An 18,012-nucleotide genomic window follows, 5' to 3' on the forward strand; every position below is an offset into this window, starting at 1 on the left:
CTAATGCCAAATAATTTAAAATATTCTTGAAGGTTTAAAATGAGGGATGCTGTATGTAGTGTACTCTTCAGACCTGAGAAATTCACATGGTCAAATCCTGTGGATGTCACAATCGGTATTATGCACATAACTCCCTTGTGCACTGTGAGAGAATTGACCCTTCTATGAAATAAATGAGTTGGAAGTTTATTCTGAATATTTTATGGGGGAAATAGAGGGAGTTCAGAAAGAGATGAAAATATGAGGTGTGGAAAGACTTCTGTATGAAGCAATTAACAATTTGGGACTGTTTTATTGAGATGAATAAAAGGAAACATAGTGATGATAATACCCAGCTCTTATATAATAGATCTCAAAGCATTTTACAAAAGAAGTATCATTCTCCCCATTTTATATATGGGGAAACTGAGGCATAAAGTGGCCTACAAAATAAGGAATGAGTGCAGAAGGGAGAGTGAGTACTCCTATTTACATTTTCTCATAAGAACTAATGCACATCTGAAAGGAAATGCATTTGCATAATGTAGCACTTATATTGTGGCAACAAGTTCCACAAGTATTATTGAGAACAAGAGCGTCATAGAATTAAAAGATTACACATTTATGACTGAAATTATTCAAAGTTATGGTGGATAAGATTTTATGCTTTAGGTATGAGCCAACTTCTAATTGACAAGGGGTAAGGAAGAAACTTTCTCTAGTTGTAAGTTACTCCCTAATTGTCCAGTAAGGGTTTTGGGTTTATTTCCCCCCCCCCCCCTTTTGAAGTATATGCCCCTGGCTTCAACCAAAGGCACAATATTAGTCTGATCTGGTATGGTAATTCATAAGTTCCTATACGCAATTGAGTACAGTGAGCACCCATTTTATTTCTTTATTTCTACTTCTAGTACAGTCACAAATAGCTCTGAATTGGGGAAGTAATGTTTAAAGTAGTAAAGATTGGTTTTAATTAACATGTTTATAAATCTGAAAACATAGATTTGTCTGTATTTTATCTAGTGTCCAATATACCTGTAATAGGATCTTAAGGTAGAGGCAGAGGTTACTTGTGCAAGCCCAATTAGGTTATACAACCTAAGATTGGCTTCTTCATGCAATACCAGATATGCACATAAACATAGTACCAAAGGACATCACACAGGTTTCCTGTTTAGGATCTCTACTGCCCCCAAATGGATACAGCCAAGAAAATCGTATGTTTTATCTAAATATTCAGTAAATAGATAGCAAAGCAGTGGAAATGATGAATCTGAAGCTCCCCACCCACTCTTACCCCACATCTCCTGCCAGAACAAATAGAGGGGGAAGTGGAGCAGACAGCACTAAAGCAAAACCTATCTTCGCAGCGTGGGATGGCCCTTTAGAAGAATTGGCTGTGGACTCACCTGTGACTAATTAGCTGCCTCCCTCCTCTAGGTTCTTTGATCCTTGGATGGTTAGCAAGCAGATCAGGTAGGGAGATATACCTGTAGGCAAATGAAAAGACCTGCCTCAAGCTACCTGCAATGAGGGTAGAAGCTTAAATAGGAAGAGGTTTGAGGAAACACCCTACAGCAGAACCTGGGTTTTGGGAAAGAACTGTTGAGCCCACCAACAGCCTGCAGGAACTGTAGAGTTGGAGAAAATCTTGTTTTGATTTAAGAGGACATTTGAACAATGAATGCTGTTTTAACAAAAACCCAAAAAGGTGTTATTGGACTTAGAAGAGTCAGGATACAGCTTTCTGAGAAGGCAGTATATGTGTCAGTCATTGGACTAGGTATGACCCTGTTACCCCATCCTTAGATCACTGTTACACCAGATATAACTACAGCGTGACTCCACTGAAGTTCCAGATTTATACTGGTGTAACTGAAATCAGCATGTGCCTGACTCTGTAAGAAATAATGTACAGCACACCCACCTCTTGGGAATAAGTATGAGGTTTCGATGACAGAGTCAAAGAATGACAAGAATGTTTTGCTCATCTTCCCAGAAAACTCAGGCTGAAGGCTACCACTGCGTGTTCAATAGATACTTGCAAACCCATTAAGAACTCAGTCTACCATATTAATGATTTATAGCACCTCACATTAAAACAGGAGAGATGCAAGGGGGAATCAGGCCATGAGTTACTTCTCTTTGGTCCCACAATCTAGACAAGAAATAGGGGTGGGTCTGAGAGCTAGATTCACAGGGGGACTTAGGCTGAAGGTTATAGCATTCACAACCCCAGTTTAGGTGCCAGGCTCCCTATATAATGCAAGGGAGAATTATTGCCTAAAAAGGATTCATAGAAGTCAGCATGCCAAGAAGGGAACCATCTAAGTAGTGGGTAGGAAATGCTGAGCAGAAGGGTGGAGCCTAAGACTCACTGCTCAAAGAGTGTTAGGTGCCTACGTGCAGGCCTGTGCTTGGGTTTCACAACAATGAACCCTTTTCTGGAGATCAGTCCTTTTTCAAGGAAAACCAAGGAAGAGGCAGAAGCAATGACCACCCCACCCCCACCACCCCTTTGCCCAGGGGTTAGAGCACTCATGCAGGATATGAGAGAGTTAAAAATCCCTTCTCTGCCTGATGTGCAGCATGTGAATGCTCTAACTATTGGACTAAGGGGTATTCTGGGGGTGGGTTTTCTCTCAGTTCTGTTGTTGAAGTGGTTCTCCTATGTATAAAATGCTGAAATATTCATTAGGCAAGAGAAAATGTAGCACATGCGCCTGGGAAGTGGAAGACCCAGATTCCACTTCCAGTGTCTATTTAAGTATTATACAAAGTGGAACAGCTTCAACAGGAAAGTCTGAGAAAAGCACCGTAACAGACTATTCCATAGCCCAGTTGATCAGGCATGGACATGGGCAGTGGAAGACCTGGGTTCAAATCCCTGATCCATGTTGGGTAGCATGGGGATTTGAATCTGTCTGTCCCACATTGTGGATGAGTTTTGTAAATACTGGACTACTAGGTAAATGTGCATTTCCCCCTTCATTGTGAGTGAGGTCCAATCCAATAGATGTGCTACAAGTGGCCTATGAGCATGTGTACAGAATCAGGCCCCAGAGGCAAAATAGGAAAATGCCTACTGTGTGAATCCTGCTAGGGCTGAGATGTGAGTTAGACAGCAAGCTACTCAGTTGTATCAGGACTGAAGTGGCTGTGCATGTGCCCACCAGAAGATATTTAGGCACCAGGGGACTTTACCAGTAGCAATGTAGGCACTTAGAAAATGTAGGCACTTACAGGATTAGGTGGCAGCTGGGCAGGTGTTTTGTGAATGCCAGTGGTACCTAACAGTTGGACTTAGATGACTAAAGGTGTAATTGGGACCCATGTCCCCCTTGTGAATCTGGCCCTGAGTTGCCAAGTCTGTGCAGAGTATTCTGAAACATTCTGTCAGCATCTGTCCTCTGCAGTGAAATTGGCTGAAGATATTGATGTGGTGCCTGTATGCAGATCCCTTAATCAGCAGGGGCTAGTAAAACTATAATAGAGCCCTCTGTGTGATGCTGATCTGTGTGGGATTTAGAACCGTGGTGTTTTGGAGGGGACTGTGTGTTGGGATTCCCAAGAACTCATTTCAACTACAGACTTCATCACTCAGGTATCTCTATTTGTCGCACTGCAATGCTATGTTGAGTTGATCAGACTTAAATGTAGTGGTGGATGCAGGGTACATCATAGCTCCAAAGTTACACAGAAACTCTTTTTTTATGTATGTTTACACAACTCATTGCATCATACATTTTAGGTCTGGCTTAATTCTTTAACAGGAACCAATGCCTGTACTGCGTACACTGTCCATGCGCTGGCCTTGTTCAACTTCCTCTTTGCCTCATCTCTACATTCCTAAATTACTTTGTCCCTTGTTATCTAGTTCATAGTAAATAGTTTCCTGGGTGTTCTCCCTCTTATCTTAGCTAGCTCAGACATTTTGTCTTTTTAGCCTACTCACCTATTTATTTATCTTATTTACCACAAACGTTTGGTTTTAAGCCTGATGATTCATTTACCTCCCTAATTCTATCGTCTGAGAAATGTAGCCTCCTGGCTTACTCATGTCAGGCCAAGCCTCAGCTATCTTTCCAGAATGTTATGTGGTCACATTCATTCAGAAGGAAATCATCTTGCCAGTTCTGAATCTAAGGCAAGTTCTCTGGGTTTGTGCTCTTAGCAAAATTCCTTGGATGTGTGATATTTTGTCCTGTAGTGAGGAAAATCTCCAAGAGTCTGTTTAAGTTGGTTCTTACACATTGCTTGCAATTACTGTTTAGAAACATCCTAGGCTGCTAATATTGAAACAGTTGGAATAAATATTCATTTCTGAATGCATTGTCACAGCAAAGAGATTTTGTTTTATGTAAGGATCTCTCAGAATTTTAAAAGCCATAATTATACCTAATAGCCTGAGAGGGATGTCTGTAACGTTATCCTCATTTTACAGATGAGATGAGGAAACTAAGGCCCAAAAATAGTTTCCCAAGTTCACACAGAAAACCACAGAGTTCTATGTCCTAGCAGTTGTCTCTAACCACCAGTCTTACACAAATATCATACCTAATAGCCTTTGAGGGAAGTATATATATCCTGTTGTTCTCATTTTACAGATGAGGAAACTGAAGCACAGAAATAAAGGGGGTTCTTTGAGTGCTTGCTCATGTCCATTGCATTGTAGGTATGTGTGCACCTCCGTGCACAGTTACTGGAACTTTTTTCCCTTTAGCAGCCCCCATAGGGCCGGCTCCACCCCCCACCTCCCAGGAGCCTCACGCACATGCCATGGTATTTGAGGTGCTGCTGGCCGTATGCCCCCTCAGGTCCTTCTTTTCGCCTGTGATGGTTGCTGAAACTGCTTCGGCTTGCATCACAAGTGCTCAATCCCTTTTGTTATCCTTAATCATTTGTTGTTTGTCTTAGTTAGGTAGAATAGACCATAAGTGTTGTTAGTAGTGGTATTTAGTCACTTAGGATAGTCCCGGCTGGGATTTTGCCAGGAGTGGGACATGACCCGCTCACTAGGCTTCAAACCGTGTGCCTCCTGTGGGAAGGCCTTTCCACTGTGTGATTCCCATGATAGTTGCTTAAAGTGCCTGGGGGAAACTCACTGTAAGGACAAATGCAAAATTTGTAAGGCTTTCAGACCTTGGGCTCAGAAGGACAGAGGAATCCATTTGAAAGCCTTACTAATGGAGGCAGTACTCAGACTGGCCTCTGAACCAACTCGCTCTACTTCGGTACCGAGTGTGGCATTGGTGCAGAGCGCACCGTCGGCACCAGTCCCGCCCTGGCACTGGACTTCTGCATTGCTGTGGAGGAAGAAGCAGCGAAAGCAGCGCACAGAACGGGGATGCTCTCCTGCACTGTCCAAGAAAGCGGGGTCGAGCACGGGACCGCACTGAAGCCAGGCAGCAGAGACTCGCTTGCCACCGTGGAGCCTATGTCTCCAATCAGAGAGCCACCCCTGACTCCTGGGAGTGGGAGGGCGTCTCTGCACTTGCCAGCACCATCGACACCGGAGGCATTTCAGGTGGCACGGACCTTATTGGCCTTGCCCATGCCACCCCCACCCCGGCCTCTGCCCAGAAAGAAGGGACCAGTGTCACAGGGGAAGCCCATGTTGGGACCCCCTGTTTGGCTCAGGCAATCCCCAGAGGGGAGAGGAAGATCCCCAACAGCCCAATCACCCTGGGTGGAGGGGTTGATACGGTGCCACTCCCTCAGAAGTTACTCCAGGTCATGGTTGCTGGAGCACCCTGCATTGGCGGGACACAGAGCAAGGTCACCCTCCCGGCACCGGTCACGATCCCTGGCACTGGGCGAGGTTCATCCTAGGAGGCAGCGTCTGTTGGGGTCACCTGCAGGAGGCCACTCCTCAGGGGAAAGTCGGCACCACTCCCACTCCCCAGCACCGAGGAGTTCATCTGCACCAGTGCGGTGCAGACCCTGGTCGCTGGAGCCCAACTCGGCACCAAGAGGGAAGCGGTACCGTAAGTCGTCGGTGCCCAGGCGTAGCTCCAGGCGTTCCAGTTCACAGTCGGAGCATGGTTCCCTGCATCGGCACCGGTTGCAGCACCAGCAATGGGTCTCATCGTCATCACGATCAACGATGCCAAGAGGCCGTTCTCCAGAGCGCCAGAGCACCCGCAGATTGGGTCACTGCTCCCCCACCACAGGAACCTCCGAGACATCCCCAACGTGGTCATCTGACAGTGAGTCAGTGTCCTCTCGAGAGGACAGCCACCGGGCGAGTCGTCACCACCAGCATAAGATGCCAGAGCATCCTTCGTCTCAGGCCACCCCAACTGCCGTATTGAGGATCCTGTGGGTTTCCGATTGGCCCAGGTCTGCAGTCGTTCGGGTCGTCTGGGGTGCAGTCCACATCACCAGTCCCGGAGAAGAGCCATCGTTCGGCCTCCGATGATGATTCGGACCCCCAAAAAGGGACCTTGGTTGAGGCCTCTCGTTAATGGGAAGGGATGCCACCACCCACTGCACCCTTCCAGTCCTCCTCCTCTTCCCCAGATGAGGCGGTCACCCAAGGACAATTGGCACCCGTGGATGATTTCAGGGTGCATCAGGAGCTTCTAAAGCAGGTGTTGGAGGCAGAGGAACTGAAGGAGGCATCGGACAGTCTCTTTAACGTCCTGGCAGCAGCAGCCACCCCAGTCTGGGTTGCCCTTCCCGTGCATGAAGGGGTGTTGAAAATAGTGAAGGCCCTGTGGCAGACCCCTTCATCAGTGGCCCCAACCTCTAAGGGCGCGGAGAAAAAATATTATGTCCCAGCCAAAGGATTTGAGTACCTTTTCACCCACCTCTCTCCCAGTACCCTGGTGGTCGATGCGGCCAACTAGTGGGACAGGCAGGGACAGCCCAGGTCCATGCCAAGAAACAAAGACAAGAAATTGGATCTGTTCGGGAGAAATGTTTATTTGATGGCAAGCCTGCAGTTTCGAATGACCAATCAGCAGGCTCTCCTGGGCAGGTACAACTTCAATCTCTGGGATTTGTTAAAGCGCTTTACGGACGCTGTGCCTCAGGACCAGGCGCTGGACTTTAGCACCATCCTGGAGGAGGGTGTCACGGTGGCCAGGGCAGCACTGCAGGCATCTTCAGACGCAGCAGACTCGGCGGGCAGAGCCATGGCCTCCGCCATCTGCATGCGCAGGTGCTCATGCCTGCAATCCTCGGGGCTGTCCCAGGAGGTCCAACAGTGCATCCAGGATCTCCCCTTCAATAGGTTGGCCTTGTTCTCCAACAAGACGGATGCGAAGCTGCATGGTCTGAAAGAGTCAAGGGCCATGCTCTGCTCCTTGGGTCTTTATATGCCCCAGACCTCTAGACGCCAGTTCCATCCCCAGAGCCAGCAACAGCAGAGGTACCAGCCGCAGCGGTTCACGCCCTACAGACAGAGGGACAGAAATAGGGGGTCTAGGAGACGTCGACCAACGCCAGGGTCCTCCTCAGCCCCCCAGCAAGGATCATCTAGGCAATCCAGTAATCAGAGGAGGTCATTTTGAAGGTGCACCCGAGGGCAGCATTCCATCCTGTTCCCTGAATCCCTCTTGTCCCTTCTTGAACTGCCTAGCTCCCTTTCTGTCCGAATGGGTCCAAGGTCACTTTGGATCACTGGATCCTTGGCATAGGCTATGCCCTCCAGTTTGTTTTTATCCCCCCAACAACACTCCCTCCCCGTCCCTCTTCAGGGACCCCTCTCATGAGCAACTCCTCATGCAGGAGGTAGAGACCCTTCTCAGCCTCGGGGCCATAGAAAGGGTTCCACAGGACATGAGGGGGAAAGGTTTTTACTCATTCCCAAAGCAAAAGGGGGTCTAAAACCCGTACTAGGCCTGCGTTTTTTCAACAAATATCTCAAGAGGCTGAAATTTCTCATGGTCTCCCTTGCCTCCATCATCCCCTCCCTGGATTCAGGAGATGGATATGCTGCCCTTGACCTAAAGGACTCATACTTCCACATTTCTATCTTCCCCAGCCACAGGCATTTCCTCTGTTTTGTGGTGGCTCCCACTTCCAGTTTGCAACATTGCCCTTTGGCCTCTCCTCGGCCCCGAGGATGTTTACAAAGTGTTATGGCAGTGGTGGCGGTGCACCTGAGGCGCAAAGGGGTAAAAATTTTTCCCTACCTAGACGACTGGCTAATCAGGGGCAGGTCCAGGGCTCACGTCTAGAACAGTGTAGATGTGACATGCACTACCTGCTGCCAGCTGGGCCTGCTAATAAACAAACAGAAGTTCACATTAGCCCTGGTGCAGTGGATAGAGTTCATTGGGGTGGTCCTGGACGCATCCCAAGCCAGAGCTTTCCTACGCCAGCCACGCTTCGAGGTGATGTCTGCCATCATTGCTCGCCTGCACCTCTGCCTGACGACAACAGCCAGGCATTGTCTGCAGCTGCTAGGCCACATGGCGGCGTGCACTTACATGGTGAGCCTGGATCGCCTAAGACTCAGACCACTTCATTCGTGACTGGCTTCAGTTTATGCCCCAAGCAGACACTCCCTGGACCGGGTGGTCACAGTTCCCCCCAGATCTTGGCCACACTAGACTGGTGGAGGACCCCTCGGGCAGTGTGGAGGGGTGTGCCATTTGAAGAGCTAGTCCCCTCAGTTACCCTGGTATTGGATGCTTCGAACTGGGGGTGGGGGATCCATATAAGCGGCACAAATGGGGTCTGGTCGATGGAGGAGAGGCACATGCACATCAATGTGACGGAGTTATGGGCTATTCAACTAGCATATGGTGTTCCTCCACTTTATTGCGGGCAAGGTGGCACAGGTACTGACAGACAATACAGTGGCCATGTATTACATCAACAGGCAGGGGGGAGCCCATTCCTCAGCCCTCTGCAAGGAGGCCATTTGTCTGTGGGACCTGGCGTTGAGGCACAATTTTCACACAATAGCTTCTCACCTCCTGGGAGTGAGGAAAGATTAGGCGGACTGCTTCAGCAGGTTGTTCTTACCCCGCCATGACTGGTTGCTGAATCCAGAGGTGGTCTCTATGGTTTTCCAACAGTGGAGCTCTCCCCAGGTGGATCTGTTCGCATCAGCATGGAACATGAAATACTCGCAGTTCTCCATGGTCTGGAGGCCAGGTCACTCTCCAACGCATTCCTTCTGCAGTGGTTGGGGAGTTTCATGTATGCGTTTCCACCCATTCCTGTCTTTCACAAAGTCCTACTGAAAATTAAGAGGGACAAGATGGACATTATCTTAATTGAACAGGGGCTGCTCCAGGACTGGTTCAGCATGCTGTTGAACCTATCAATCACCCCTCCACTGGAACTTCCAAGATGACATGATCTCCTGTCCTAGGACCATGGTCGTTTGCTACTCCTGGACCTCAACTCCTTACACCTCACAGCATGGAGGCTCCGTGGCTGAGCGCAGACAAGTGAGCCTGTTCGGTGCAAGTCCAGCAAATCCTGCTGGGTAGCAGGAAACCTTCCACAGAGGTCGTGTATTGGGCTAAATGGAAGCGATTTACCTGTTGTGACCCGCCGTGCCTAGGATAGCCACCTGAAAATGCCAAGGTCAGGGCAGGCTGTGAAAGGAGAGCAGATTCTCCCAGCACTAGTGGATGACACTGAAGTCAGACTTCCCAACCAGCCACAAACAGTGCTTCTGATTCCCCACACTTGTTATCAAGAAGCCAAAACAAAATATACACAACTCCCTTTACTGCATTTTGGCTCCCAATCGGCCACTAGATCTAGTAAAGAGATCAGTTATTTAAAACTCTTTGCTCTTTACCAAAAAAGATTTCTCTTGACCCCAAAGGGTCAGCCACAGTACCAGATCAATATAAGTTTGGATCTTACCCAAAATACCACGCTGCTAGCCAATCCTTTAGTAACTAAAACTAAAGGCTTATTATAAAAGGAAAGAAACAAACTATAAGAGAAATGTTAAAGGATTAAAGCAATCAGATAAATACAATTGATTTGAAAGTCCATTTATATATCAGGTTTCCAATAGAATTGTGGAGTTTGCAGGCTTGTACAGTCTGTCTGGTGTACATCAGTACCTGGATAAATCTAAGTCCTTTTGTTTCACAGCTTCAGTTTAGTTGTAGATGAGTTGATCCAGAGGTAGGCTGAAGACAACTGAAAAGAAAATAGATGTGGCGCAGCAGCCTTTTATGTCCTTGGCCTTTGCCATGCTGCTTGTGGAAATTTACAGGAATAAGATGGAGTCCAGGGTCACGAGTGACTGGTGACTCATCAGGTATATCTCTGGCTTCTCCCTCTGGGCCCCTTGTACCTATGAATTTGTTCATGGGCCATTAAGCAGGCTAGTGCTGCAGCCATCCTGTCCATGACCTACCCCAATCCCCACTGCCGGAATTGGCTGCAAGAAGGAACCGAGGGGGTGTAGGGCTGGCAGCATCTCATATACCTCAGCATGTGCACAGGCCTGCAGGGGGCACTGCAGCTGGCCCTACGGGGGCTGCTAAAGAGAAAAAAGTTCCGGTAATCGTGCATGGCAGCGTGGAATGGAATGAACATGAGCAACACATCTCGAAGAACAATAGTTACCAGGTAAGTAACCGTCTTTTTCCCAAGTTCACACAAAAAACAGTAGAGTCCTATCTTCTTGCAGCTGTCTCTGACCACAAGTCCTGTACAACTATTATCAATAACAGAATTAGAAGGTTGGGACGAACTGATACAAAGCCTAACATGAGATAGGTGTGTGTAGGGAATCCAGCCACTCTCAGGGTTCTATTGAAAGTTTGACCTTGCCACACATTAAAGATCATGACCTCGCCACACTGTGGCGCAAGAGACCATCACTCATTGTGGTGATAGAGGCCAAATAAAAGCTCAGATAGATAGAAATAATCTTTAATTATTTGGCCATAGGGCGATTGAGGGAAAGTCTTTCTTCAAAGGGTCTAGTCCCCTCATTCCATTGCCTCCTGTGGAAAGACTGACTCACTGCCAACGCACCCTCTTGTGGATGCTCTCTCTGGTTTAGTGTACCCTTTTTGACAGCTACTCTTTTTGGTGGTCTTCCTCTTCTTGTGTTTCAGCCCTCAGGCCAGGTCATGCATTACTTCCACCCCTTCTGAGGTAACAGAAAGTCCAGCAGAATACTTGCCCAATGTCCTTACAAAAGGTCCTTGGCCCCAACTCGGTGTCTTGTGGAGCTCAAACCCTCCTCTCAGATCTCTCAATTGGCGTTATCCTCTATTCAAGGCCATCATACCACCTTCCCAGTGTGGTTAGGAAGGGAACCCACACCCTCTCACATGGGTTCCAGTCCAGCGGCCCTATAACCTGCAGCCAAGGTCTGTTCTGTCAGACTCGTTGATGCTGCTGCCTCTCTGGACCTATCCGCAGACCTCTCCCTCAATCTCTCTAAGTTGATCCTTCTTTCAGGGGTAGGAATCTCAAGGTTCTCCGCTGGAATCCCCCAGTAAATCCTAAACAAAAAATATAAACAAACCAACATATGCTTTCCTCAGGCTTGACCTTTCATGCATCTTAAGTTCCTCTTGCTCTGTTTCTGTATTGGACACCTCTCAACACTCTCTCCCTGGAAGTCCTAATGCTACTCTTTTATCAGGATTCCTCACCAACAGAGACTACTACACTCTAATGACTGCTTCATGTCTCTCCTGGCCTCCTTCCAGACTTCTATACCTAGGAGAGGATGCTGGAGCCAGTTATCTCCCAAGGCTTCATTATTGCCTCTCCCCATCTCTCCACTCTCTAGTCCAGGGGTGGCCAACCCGTGGCTCTCGAGCTGCATGCGGCTCTTTGCTCATACAAATGCGGCTCTTATGAGTAAACATAGAATTTCACATTTTAGGAAATGGTCCGTTAATATTTTTGCATCTATTACTGATTTTTATTTGTGTGTTGTATGCATTTAAAGTTTAAGGACATGAGGGGAAAGTCAATATCCAGGTCTGCTCTACAGTAACAGGGCAAGAGGCTGGGTTGCGCGCAGACGCACACACACACACACTCTGCTGTACACTGATTGGGTACACACTCACAGGCTGTCCATTAACAATGGTCCATGCAAAATAGTCTGGAGAGAAAACCTAGAGCTGAATCCCTACACTATTAACCAATCGCATAGCTTCTTATTAAAAATCAAAAAAGTGCATGTGCGGATTTGACGATTATTGTGGTGAACGTTTTGGCAATGTCTGAAATTTTGTTTTTAGTTTGCAGCAAGTGGTAACCCTCTTTAAACATGGAACGAAAATGTAAAAATAAGCGCAAATATGAAGAAGAACACAGAATGTTCTTAGCGGAATGGGAAAGTTTATATTTTTTCGTTGAACGTAATGGCAAACCACTCTGTCTGATATGCCAGACTTCATTGGCACATTTCAAGTCTTCAAATCTCCAGCGCCACTTCAACACACACCATGCTAACATCGATCGGGAATTTCCGAAAGGTGCTGAACTTCGCTCACACAAACTAAAAACTTTGAAAAGTCAAATCGAGAAACAGACTCAAGTGTTCCGTAAATTTGCCAAGCACTCTCAGACTGTTACATATGCCTCGTATCAAGTCGCTTGGAACATTGCCCGCGCTAAAAAACCTTACAACGGAGGCGAGTTTGTTAAAAAATGCCTCGCAGATGTTTCCATCTTGTCTCCAGAAAATGATAGTCTGAAAAGAATGGTTTCAGACCTTCAGCTCTCACGCCACACAATTGAGCACAAAATATCTGAAATCAATGATTCAATTGAATCACAGTTATATTCTGATTTTCAGAAATGCAAATACCTCACTATCGCGCTGGACGAGTCTTGTGACGTACAGGACAAACCTCAATTGGCAGTATTTGTACGGACTGTGTCAAATGATTGTGTAATCAACGAAGAACTCCTAGATATCGTACCATTAAAAGACAGAACCCGGGGCATCAATGTGAAAGAAACACTGATGGATGTTTTTGCAAAAACAAATCTGTCTTTACCGAAACTTGCAGCAATAGCAACGGACGGAGCGCCATGTATGGTCGTATCTGTGAATGGACTTGTGGGGCTATGCAGAACTGACGAAAGGTTCCCTGGCTTCTGGTTGTTTCACTGTATCATCCATCAGGAACAACTGGTATCTAAAAAGTTGCATTTGGATCACGTCATGAAACCTGTCCTGGAAATAGTCAATTGTATTTGCACACATGCTCTCAACCACAGACAATTCAAAAATCTCATTGCTGAGCTCGACCAAGGTCTTCCCGGTAACCTGCTGCTTCACTGTACTGTAAGGTGGCTTTCAAAAGGTAAAGTGCTTTTTCGTTTTTTTGAACTTTTGGACGCTGTGAAGCTGTTCATGGAAGTGAAGCAAAAGGAATACCCCAAGCTCTCAGACCCACAATGGGTTTTAGATCTGGCGTTTCTGGTGGACATGCTGCGACATCTGGACAGACTGAACCTGGATCTCCAAGGAAAGTTAAAGATGCTGCCGGACCTGGTGCAAAGTGTATTTGCATTTGTCAACAAACTCAAGCTGTTCAAGGTGCAACTTCAAAGGGAGGAACTAACACATTTCTTCTCAGTGTTACATGCAAGTGAACAAGCACCCAAAATCTTGAAAAGGAGCACAACAGGGTATGCAACATTGATCGAAGTACTTCAGAATGGTTTCGTGGAAAGATTCCATGATCTACAGCTGAAAAGGCCTCAGATTACATTCCTGGTCAATCCTTTCAGTGCTGACGCTGACTGTTTGAAAGCCCCGTTAGTCACAGATGAAGCAACATCTCAGATTGAGATGATTTAACTTGCTGAGGATGACAAACTTAAGTCTTTTCTAAAGGAAGGAACCCTTGAGTTCTGGAGAACTGTACCGATGGAGAAATACCCCAATGTCAAACGGGCTGTGCTCAGACTACTGTCAATGTTTGGGTCAACTTACCTTTGTGAATCGGTTTTCTCAACATTGAAACGTGATCTAAGCATCGATCTGTTCTAACTGACACACACGTGAGGGAATTACTTCGAGTGGCCTCAACCGAATACAAGCCAGATTTTAAAAGGATCGTTGAAAGGAAGGATTGCCAAAAGTCCCACTGAGTCAAAAATCGCAACATACATTACAATAAACATATTGATTGTTTTGTCTTATTGTAAATTATTGTTTCAATATATGTGCGTCCAGTATGTATGTGTGTGTTTATACTGTACTGTATATATACACACACACACATAAAAGGTAAATGTGGCTCTTTGCGGTAACTATAGCTATTTTTTGGCTCTTAGACTCTGACTGGTTGGCCATCCCTGCTCTAGTCCCAGGTCCCTACAGAATTCTTCCCTTTCAGAACCATGATGGATATATATCCCATTACACCTCCCTACTCAAGAGAAGATGTGAGTCGGGCAAGAGTAAAGTAAGATATGTCCACTAGGTAAGGACAAAGGCATCAGTGACTAAAAGTGAATTATGTCCAACCTGAACCCAAGATCACAGATGGGACCTTTCCCTGCATTGTTGTGATGCCAAAGGAAGAGATGATTGTTAATTCTGCTAATAAGAAAGTGAAGGAGTGGGGAGGCCAAGACAGTGATTAGTATTTGATGCTGATGCATTCTAGGACAGGCTTTTGTATATCACATGTATTCAGAACCCGATATTTAAACATGTACACAATACAAAAAATGGTCCCTTGGACCATCACAGTGCAAGAAGGGTTCAAATTCCAAAAGAACAGACCCCTCCCACTTAAGTTAAGGGAGGATCTTCATGCATAAACCTTTTGGGGGAAACTGCAGGATTGCTGAAGGGATGTGAGTTACCACCAGGAGGTTGGGGAGCTGCAACAATAGCTCAGGAAGGCCTCCCCCAGTGGGTAGGTGCTGCCCCAGCAATCTGAGAGAAAGGGCTACATGTCATACCTGGAGAACGGGGATGTAGGGAACAGACGACAGAAAAGCAAGCAAGCTAGCAGATCTTCTGCTCTGTGAATTCTGCAGGATGGACACAAAGTCTCAGCATTCTCATGGGAATTAGGCACCTAAATACTTTGGGGACATGGACCTTAGCTCTTCATGCTCTCTGAAAGGCTTGAGTGAGTGAGAAGGTTCTCAGATTTTGTGGCTTGAGATGTTTATTGTCATCTTAACATTTTTGCTAATACAATTTATAAAGAGAAAATTATTCACATGCTGGAGTGTGACAGGATGCATACTGCATATGTTGAAATTAATCAATCACTCAATCTACAGCATGGACAGAAAGAGATAACTTTGGATTTCAATTGAATAAATGTGTTCTAGTTAAACACTGTTTCTTTTCAGTTTAATTGCATAAAATTTCTAATTAAAAGGAATACCATGAATTCTGATTTACTTTTTTATTCCTAAATAATGTATATTTAAATCCTTGGCATATTCTCTCCTCCCATCATTTTTATGCCAGCACAACTCTACTGATTTATATGGAGTTACTCCAGACTTGTTTTTGATTGGGGCTGGTTGTGCTTATGACTAACACATTTCCTTGCTGCACTCAGCTGCTAGCAGAAACATCCTAACACTAGGATACAAGGAGATTGACACCCTGGCTCTATGTAAGTTTCACGAGGAGGAGGACTTTGAGATGTCTGACATGGGAGGCTCTTACCTGAGTGAATACAACTGACTATAACATTTACAGATATGTCACTGTCAGTCGTATTATAGTCATCAGCCTGCCTCTTCCAGTCAGAGCTGTTGTCATTACAATGGATTAATGCTCCATGTACAGGGAGCACAGATGCTTCTAACACTTTCTTCTATAACCATCTTTCTGTTCTTCTCTTCCTCATCCATCATGAACAAGACTAGATGGTTTTGTATTCACAGGCTATTCAGCTTTAGCCTAGTTTAATCAGAGCTCTCACTGCATTTTGGCTCATCATACCTCTCATCACTCCAAACACAAATTGTTCAGACTTCAGTCACATAGTCAAATAAGTGTAATTTAATCTAGTTATTGACTGATCTATCCTATAATACCCAATATTTTTCTCCATGTCTCATGGGTTTGCACATTCTAGCACTGAGACTGAAATCTCTGTGTATGGCTGTGTGAAAAGAATTTTGAAACAAGGCTTAAAAAACTAGAGACTACAGAAAATACTGTCTGGCAATTCTTTTCATGCAATGTATATAAAAATTTAAAGTCAGAGCACATACACTATCTGCTGTTAATGACTGTCTTTATTAACTATTTCCTGCAAGGAAATGTATTGTAACTTTCATCTAGAAGACACTGTATGCTTCTGCAGTTCTTAAATGTTTTATTAGCATAGATCATTTTATATAAATGCTTAGCGTATGCATTATTTCCATTTATCAGTTCACATCACCACAGAAGTCATTTTCAATACCAAAAACCCCCTGTTCAAAAGTACATTGAGGCACCAAAGTGAATACAGAACTCACCGTTGATGTCAGGGAACTAGTTCATGAATTTTTCTTTGAAATAAGCACATCGACCCATTGGAAGTCTTTCTAGAAGATGGTTAAATAAAACTTCAGTGATATAAACCAATCTATTCCTAAATGGCAATACAACTACCATAAGAGTTTACATTAAATGAGGAAAATAACATTGAAAACACAAAGCACTAAATAAATGAGTACTATTCAAATAAGGCTGTTTTATCCTCACTCAAGTCAATGGCATACTCAGTGCAGAAGGAATCACTGGGAAATTTAGCTTCCAGCCTCTAATAAACCTCTACTGAGCATGTGAGAACTGCGATTTTTCAGATGCTCATAAATTGGCCAAATATGAGTAGATTTTCACAGGAACAGCAAAAGGTACATCACTAACACCAAAGGACCTTCTCCTCCTCGTCCTGGCCAAATTTCAGGTGCCTGCTGCAAAGCACAGGCTGAAAGTTTTTCAATGAAATGGTTGTAAGAATTTTTAATAAGGACAAAACAATGTATTTTCCCTTAATCTCATTCACAAAAATGGCTGAACTGTTATAGCCCAAATAAACAAACAAAAAAGAGCCCAAACCAGACAGGAAAATGACATGCAACATTTCAGCCAAGGCAATTAAAATCTGGCAACGTTATAAGCAATTGAAAACAAGATCTTATAAGGAAACATTAATCAAAGGTGTGCTGCTGCGGCCTATAATATATTACGTATATCTTAACAGCTTCTGGCCCACTAAGGTATGTCTATATTACAAGTGCTAAAGCTGCACAGCTGCAACTAAGCTGCTAAGGGTTGTTTGTCACCTTAGGAAATCTACCTCCTGGAGAGGCAGTAGCGAAGTCAATGGAAGAATTCATCTGTCAACCTAGTGATGCCTACAGTAGGCGATAGGTTGACCTATGCTGCACAAGATGTGAAATTTTTCACAGCCCCAAGTGATGTAGCCAGGTTGACCTAAGTTTTAGGTGTTGCCGAAGGATTACAGGGAAATGTGAATGTAACCTCCCTGCTGAGTGACACACGTTTTGCCTGCATAAGCTCTAGTGCGGACAGCGCTATGTCGGTGGGAGGCAGCTCTCCGGCCCACATAATACAAAAGCCTTAACAGGGGCAGTAGCTATGTTGGAACCATGGGCATAGCAACAGCCTGAAAAAAAAAATCCAGGTGTAGCTATGGCAACCTAATACAGTTTAACCTTCCCTTCGCCTAGCGACCGTCTGGCAGAGATGTGGATTAATTATAGCGACACAGGAGAACCCCCTCCCACGCGTTGCAGCGCTGCAGAAACAGGCAGAGCTGGGCGAGCAGCTCAGCACCGCCCCCCAGGGAGGTGGAGGAGCGCAGAACCCTCTTTCCTCTCAACCAGTTTATGGGGGGTCCTTATGGATGTAACACAACCGGAAGCGTGTTTGTGTGGGGGGGCAAGCTGGTTGCTTGTCCCGGAAGTGACGAAAGAGGTGGTGCCCAGTCCAGTGGCAGCCGCGCAGCCGCACTGGGTAGGGGGCGGCCCCTTGAACCTCGGGAAGGATCCGGCGCGGCCGGGAAGGGGGAGGAGCTGCGTCCGCCTCGCTGCGTCCTGACTCCCGCCCCGCCCCGCCCCGCCCTC

The 18,012-nt window shown here is 45.8% G+C and overlaps 1 protein-coding gene across 1 annotated transcript; it reads left to right on the top strand.

The window, feature by feature from the left end:
- Positions 1–12,205: 12,205 nt before the first annotated feature.
- LOC137164166 (general transcription factor II-I repeat domain-containing protein 2-like) lies at positions 12,206–13,750 on the top strand. The gene has a single exon (XM_067564794.1). The coding sequence runs from the start codon at positions 12,206–12,208 to the stop codon at positions 13,748–13,750; it is 1,545 nt and encodes a 514-aa protein (XP_067420895.1).
- Positions 13,751–18,012: the final 4,262 nt, after the last annotated feature.

Source organism: Emydura macquarii, unplaced genomic scaffold (genome assembly GCF_026122565.2).
Source record: "Emydura macquarii macquarii isolate MOO-44397 ecotype Brisbane River unplaced genomic scaffold, CSIRO-AGI_Emac_v2 contig_2676, whole genome shotgun sequence".
Classification (NCBI taxonomy): Eukaryota; Metazoa; Chordata; order Testudines; family Chelidae; genus Emydura; species Emydura macquarii.

Coding starts and splice junctions, on each gene's coding strand:
- LOC137164166 (XM_067564794.1), top strand. CDS start 12,206: ATGGAACGAAAATGTAAAAATAAGCGCAAATATGAAGAAGAACACAGA.